The sequence below is a fragment of the Gadus morhua genome, chromosome 14 (genome assembly GCF_902167405.1).
Source record: "Gadus morhua chromosome 14, gadMor3.0, whole genome shotgun sequence".
Taxonomy (NCBI): domain Eukaryota; kingdom Metazoa; phylum Chordata; class Actinopteri; order Gadiformes; family Gadidae; genus Gadus; species Gadus morhua.
The window spans coordinates 21,280,134-21,287,589 of NC_044061.1; the positions used below are offsets into that span (position 1 = coordinate 21,280,134).

Consider the following 7,456-nt stretch of genomic DNA (forward strand, 5'->3'; position numbering starts at 1 on the left):
CCCCGCGACCTCCCCTTTATACCCGGCTGGCGCACAGCGGGGCGGGCGCACAGCGGGGGGAACAGCGCGCAGCCCCGCAGCTTCAACTGGACATTTTTGTGGTTAAAATATGTGCACGTTATTTCACATATGTTGATTTGTGTTCTAATTTTAATATACAATGGAGTTCAGACATTGTCACTTTTATTGGTGCTGCATGAAACGTTTATATCACGCTGGTCATTTTGACTTTCAGTTTTAGTCTGCAAACCTTTTATTTACTTTATTTATTTTAGGGTGTCTGACTGATTATGTATCAGCCCTCAAGAAATGGACTGAAGTGTACTTTAGCGTTGTACACATTTGTGCACTAAAATGTGATGAGGAGCCCACCGTTTTGATATAAAACTCAAGTGTCACAAAAGACACTTGAATTGCCCCAGGACACGAAGAGAGCGTGGTTAGTGAGAACGACCCCCCAGCAGCAGGTAGCCCGTCTGCGCTCTTTATCAGCACACCTTCCTGATTAATTACGCATGCAGCCACAACTGACGCCCGTGTCGTGAGCTCCAGCACTTGGAAGTAGGGAAATGAAACATATAGAAAGATACCCGGGATGATAAAGGACGCACGACTCACAATAGATGCGTCTGCGTGTGCGAATTGTCTCTCACGCACGCTGTGCCTCTTCATGGCTCCGAGACAAGGGGAGCTATTTGGAGGTTTACGCAAACCCCAATTTGTTATATCCTCTGTGTTATTCATTTTGGTATATTTAATGCACTGACCCATTTATGATTAATAACATTTATTTTGAATGCAGCTTGTGTGTGTGACTAGAGTAGCGGTTTACAGAGGACGACGCTGCGACTATACGGCGGAGAGACACATGGACTGTCAGCTCCCTCTGTCGATAGCCGCAGGAAATCCACAGTGAGAGAGAGAGCGAGAGAGAGAGAGAGAGAGCGAGAGAGAGAGAGAGAGAGAGAGAGAGAGAGAGAGAGAGAGAGAGAGAGAGAGAGAGAGAGAGAGAGAGAGAGAGAGAGAGAGAGAGAGAGAGAGAGAGAGAGAGAGAGGGGGGGGGGGGGGGGGGGGGGGTGGGGGGGGGGGAAGAATGTTAACATTAGTTTTAGAGCGCTATGCATCTTGAATCTTGAGAAAGACTGACAGACAGACATCAAGAGGAGAGATGAGTAAGAGTGACCTAAGGAGTTGAATATACATTTACGCTTAAATGTTGGGCTGAACAATTATAAACAATTAACAAATGCTCAACAACCGAAAACAAACAAACAAATGATCAACAAAGCATGGCAGCATTAACTTTGTAACAGAATCATTAATATGCCTATAATTTAGTGTTGGCGATTGATAGATATAGGCCTACCTATCTTAATTGGTTTGTGTAGCTAACTATGGGACGGTCAAACAATAACATTGTCCATTTAGAGTCAGTAATTTAGCTTCAAAATGGTACCTACCTCAAATGGTCTAATATTAAGCTATCCCTACAAATCTACAATATCTAGGCACCCTAAGTGCTACAAGAGAAAGCATGCTAAAGTCTACATTAAGACCTGGTAAAGACCTTTATGCTGAAATAATGACGTGACATGACATGAATCAGACCCTGCATTATGATACAATTATAATGTTACAGTGGCTTGAGAGAAATTGCTGGCTAGTTCCTAACTCTATCTCTTTACCTTCTCTCTGACCCCCTCTTTTCCTGCCTTTCTATCTGACCGTGTGTGTGTGTGTGTGTGTGTGTGTGTGTGTGTGTGTGTGTGTGTGTGTGTGTGTGTGTGTGTGTGTGTGTGTGTGTGTGTGTGTGTGTGTGTGTGTGTGTGTGTGTGGGTGGAGAGAAATTGCCAGGAGTCAATGATTAACAGTCAGCTGATAAGGTTGTTTGACCTGCTAGTCCTGTGGATGATCTGAGGCAGTAAGCCTATACATGATAGACGATTTTACCAACCCTAACCCTAGTCCAAGTAAGCCTTTACCTGAAAACCTTTTTTATTAACCCTAGTCCCAGTAAGCATTTACATGAAAACCTATTTTACTAACCGTCCTAGGAAGCCTTTACAGGAAAACTATTTTAATAACCCTAACCCTAGTCCCAGGAAGCCTTTACAGGACACTATTCTAATAACCCTAACTCTAGTCCCAGTAAGCCTTTAATAACCCTAGTCCCAGTCAGCCTTCACATTAAAACTATTTTAATAACAATAGTTCCAAGAAACCTGCACATGAAAACCTATTTTATTATCCCTAGTCCCAGTAAGCCTTCACATCATAACAATTTGAACAACCCTAGTCCCATTATCCTATACATTGCCATTAAAACGTATTTTACTAACCCCATATGATACTCCCAGTTAGCCTTTATGTAAAAAGTAAACCTATTCTATAAATGCTAACCCTACTGGGTGTAAGTTTAGGGTTTATACAATAGGTCTGAAATTAAATATATTTTTTACTTACCCTAACCCCAGTCCCAGTAAGCCTTTACATTAAACATGTTTTAATAACCCTAGACCCAGTAAGACTTTATATTAAACATGTTTTTATAACACTAGACACAGTAAGACTTTACATTAAACATGTTTTAATAACCCTAGACCCAGTAAGACTTTATATTAAACATGTTTTTATAACCCTAGACACAGTAAGACTTTACATTAAACATGTTTTAATAACCCTAGACACAGTAAGACTTTATATTAAACATGTTTTAATAACCCTAGACACAGAAAGACTTTATATTAAACATGTTTTAATAACCCTAGACACAGTAAGACTTTACATTAAACATGTTTTAATAACCCTAGACCCAGTAAGACTTTATATCAAACATGTTTTTATAACCCTAGACACAGTAAGACTTTACATTAAACATGTTTTAATAACCCTAGACCCAATAAGCCTTTATATTAAACATGTTTTTATAACCCTAGACACAGTAAGCCTTTATATTAAACATGTTTTTATAAACCTAGACACAGTAAGCCTTTATATTAAACATGTTTTTATAACCCTAGACACAGTAAGCCTTTATATTAAACATGTTTTGATAACCCCTCCCAGTAAGCCTTTATATTAAACATGTTTGATAACCCTAGACCCAGTAAGCCTTTACATTAAACCATATTTTACTAACTGTAGTTCATATTAAAAACTATTTTATAAACCCAGACCCTATAGTCCCTAAGGAAGCCTTTACATGAAAATCAATTTTATAAACCCTGACCCTAGTACCAGTAAACCAATTTTACATTAAAACCCTTTTTTACTAACCCTATAGTCCCAGTAATCCTCTAAATTAAACATTTTATTAACCCTAGTCCCAGTAAGCCTTTAAATTGACCTTTTTTACCAACCCAAGTCCAAGTAAGCCTTTACATTTAAACCTATTTTATAGTCCTAGTCAGCCTTAACATTAAAACCCATTTTTATCAACCCTGACCCCAGTCCCAGTCATCCTTTACGTGAAAACTATTTTAATAACCCTAGTACCAGTAAACCAATTTTACAAGAAACCCTTTTTTACTAACCCTATAGTCCCAGGAATCTTATAAATTAAACTTTGGATTAACCCTAGTCCCAGTAAACCTTTAAATTAACCTTTTTTTACCAACCCTAGTCTGAGTAAGCTTCTACAGAAAAAAACCAATTTCACCGACCCTAGTCCCAGTAAGCCTTTACAACCAATTTTATAGTCCTAGTCAGCCTTAACATAAAACCCATTTTTATCAACCCTGACCTTAGTCCCAGTCATCCTTTACGTGAAAACTATTTTAATAACCCTAACCCTAGTCCCGGTAAGCCTTTAATAACCCTAGTCCCAGTCAGCCTTTACATTAAAACTATTAACCATAGTCCCAGTGGCGGACACAGGGTGGGGGGGTAGGGGGGGTAATCGCCCCCCCCTCGTGCCTCCATGGTTGAAAAAGTGCCCTCTAGAGAGGTGAAGACGAGAGAAAGTGCCTCATTGGCTGCCCTTTACATGTGAAAAAAATGAATGGGTGCCCTCTGGTGCCCCTTCATACAATAAATTATGACGATGTGCCCTCTAGAGAAACGTATTTTTTACTAACCCCACAGTCTCAGTAAGCCTTTCGATTACAACTATTTTAACACTTAGCCTTTATAATAAAACCTATTGTATAAACCCTAACCCGGTTTACAGTTAGGGTTTATACAATAGGTTTGAAATTAAATATCTTTTTACTTACCCTAACCCTAGTCCCAGGAAAACCCTAACCCTAACCCTAGTCCCAGGAAAACCTTGACATGACCAATATTGTAGTAACCCTAGTCCCAGTAAGCCTTTACATTAAACATGTTTTAATAACCCTAGACCCAGTAAGACTTTTTATTATACATGTTTTAATAACCCTAGTCCCAGTAAGCCATTACATTAAACCATATTTTACTAACTCTAGTACATATTTAAACCAATCATAAACCTTTTTATCAACCCTAGTCCCAGTAGGCCTTTCAAATACACTTTTTATTAACCCTAGTCCCAGTATGCATTTAAATTAACCTTTTTACTAACCCTAGTCCCAGTAAGCCATTAAAAGTCATTTTTTATAAACCCTGACCCTAGACCCAATAAGCCTTCACATGAATACTATTGTAATGACCCTAGTCCTAGTCATCCTTTATTTGAAAAATATTTTTATAAACCTTATTCCCAGTCATCCTTTACATGAAAAATATTTTATAAACCCTTGTCCATGTCATCCTTTACAATAAAACCGATTTTATCAACCCTAGTCACAGTCAGCCTTTACAAGAAACCCCAAGTCCAAGTAAACCTTTACATGAAGGGGTACATTTTGAGCTTGGTTCGTCTTCAGAAGGAATGCACTTTTCGTGTGATATATTTTACATAACGTTAAATAAAAAATAATACAGTTCTCTATTGGTCCTTGTAGCTGTCTTTCAGGCAAGATTGCGTCATTCTGCCGTGTGCTTCTCTCTGATTGGCTCACCGTGGATATTGCCCTACATGGTGAAGGAGATTTCGCAATCGCACCGAACACACCTCTCTGTTCCAAACAACAACACGGCGAGTTCAAGTCCCAGACCGAACAGAGGAATCTGAATCAAATTTAAATCGGATTGGACAGTCAGACTGAAACACTCCGCCGCTAGACGGTAAGCTTCAGATAAAAACTATGAATGGTCTTACTAAGCGAGACAGTAATAGACTGTTAGGAAGGCGCGCTGAGTGGGATGCTAGCAGCTAGCTGCTAGCTGGGGACTCTAACGTTAGTCCCTCAAGGTTCCTCTGATGTAACCTCGTCAGGCTATACAGACGTTTATATGTGTTCACTAACGTTAAATGTCTACAAGATCAGGCTGTTGGAGACGAGGAGGGTTAGACGTAAAACGAGGAGCACGTCATACGGGCGAAAAGTTAGTTTTACTTTCGAGTGATCTCATCTTAAATGTCCAACACAACAAGTTATTTAATAAGTTAGCTAATAAGCTGTTGTCCAGGCTACCATCGTGCCGCAGTGTTATTATTCTGTAAAATAAGGTGACAATAAGATCGCGCTAATAGACTTCGGAGTTTCCCTCTTCCACACAAAGCAGAGCTGCGATGATGCAATCCTCATGCAACAGGGAGAAGCACATGCGCACAGCTGACAGGCAACATAGTAACCCGTGGACCAATCAGAAAGGCGGGCTTAATTACCACCACGGCGCAATGCCTCCCTTAATTAACATTCCTCGCGAGATAACAGGCGAGATCAAATTAGAATACCGTGTAATTTTTTTTCACCGGGGCTAATAGGTAAACATCATGGTATCATTGAGCAGTGTGGTTCTTGAAGGAATATAAGGACAATAGTTTTTTGTTGTTTTAGCCATAGCTATTACTTGCAGCAACAGAGCTTGATGTTTCTATGATAACGGTAACCAACATCTCTCTTTTCTCCTTTTCCTCCACATGTAGACAGCCTCACCCGGCCCCCTCGTCACCCATCAACCAGTGCTAGTGGTTTTGTATCACCAGCGCCAGAAGGTGGTGGATCCAGACGAGCAGACCTCCCCATCAGAACCCCCCTACAACGCAACCTAACGGCGTGAGCGTCATCCAGAGCCAGGCACGCCGCGCCCCACCGGCTCCGCCCCTTGCCTCAGCCCCCCGGCGACCACGACCACAGCAGCGGCAGCAGGCGCCCCCGCCGGACCCAGCCCCTCGCTCCGCAGCAGGGGGCACAGCCACGCCCACCGGCAGGATGAAGAAGCCCTCGGCGGAGAAGGACAGCGACGAGTACCGGCAACGGCGCGAGCGCAACAACCTGGCGGTGAAGAAGAGTCGCATGCGCAGCAAGCAGAAGGCGCAGGACACGCAGCAGCGCGTCAACGAGCTGAAGGAGGAGAACGAGCGTCTGGAGGCCAAGATCAAGCTGCTGAGCAAGGAGCTGAGCGTGCTCAAGGACCTCTTCCTGGAGCACGCCCACAACCTGGCCGACAACGTGCAGCCGGCGGGCGCGGCGCCCGACGGGGCCAGCCCCGCCAACGGCGCCGCTAACAGCCACAGCCAGTGAAGCGCCGCTACGTGACGATTGGTCAGTTTTTTTTATTATGGAGGGAAGGGGGGAGGCACCGCCGTGAACATGGAACCGCCTTTTTTTTGTGTTCGCCGTTTTATGGATGGAACTATTTTATATACATTTGATCAACTCTTGATAAGTGAATAAGTTACTGGCTGAAACTCGACAAGCTTTGGTTAGTTGATTATATATTTTTTCCTTAGTACACTTCACGCCTCTTCCTCTTCCTCCACGGTTGGACAGTTCTGGAAGAGACTCTGAACTCTGTCACACCAAGTGGACTCACTGAGAAGAGACACTTTCTCCTGTGTGTGTGTGTGTGTGTGTGTGTGTGTGTGTGTGTGTGTGTGTGTGTGTGTGTGTGTGTGTGTGTGTGTGTGTGTGTGTGTGTGTGTGTGTGTGTGTGTGTGTGTGTGTGTGGGGTCCTGCTTGCTGCTGGTCAATAATCGGCAAACATAAAAAAACCATGTCTGTTAGAGGAAGGTAGGCGGGGGCAGCCAGATGCACTGCTGGCCGAGCGGACTCTGCACACTTGCCTATCCAGCACACACACACACACACTCTGGCTGTCTCTCTCTTTCGCACACAAACTTCAGGATCTTGGCACTGCAGTTTTTTCTATATTTAAATTTTCTACTGCTTTTACTCAACAGAACCGCATGTTGGTTATTTGCATGGGGGGGGGGATATTTTAATGTTCAGAAGAGAATTGATAACCTGTAAGGTTGTAATCAGCAACGTCTTGATATTATTCTGACGCAGCTTTGCAGACACCATTTTTCCACAGATCTGATGGTTGGTGTGAATGTTGCTGGGCGGCATTTCTCAGTGGTGGCCTGGTTTTTTTTATAAGTGTCTTGGGAATATGTATTGTAAAATAAAAATGTAATTATAAATGTTGA

General features: G+C 42.4%; 1 protein-coding gene across 1 annotated transcript; it reads left to right on the forward strand.

Moving 5' to 3' along the window:
* The first annotated feature begins 4,992 nt into the window (after window positions 1-4,992).
* On the forward strand, window positions 4,993-7,456 carry cebpg (CCAAT enhancer binding protein gamma). Its single transcript, XM_030377704.1, has 2 exons — window positions 4,993-5,145; window positions 5,951-7,456. Exon 2 carries the CDS (start codon window positions 6,237-6,239, stop codon window positions 6,546-6,548), a length of 312 nt encoding a protein of 103 aa, XP_030233564.1. The 5' UTR covers window positions 4,993-5,145; window positions 5,951-6,236; the 3' UTR covers window positions 6,549-7,456.

What these genes read in the sequence shown, in the direction of transcription:
- cebpg (XM_030377704.1), top strand. Translation starts at nt 6,237, where the DNA reads ATGAAGAAGCCCTCGGCGGAGAAGGACAGCGACGAGTACCGGCAACGG.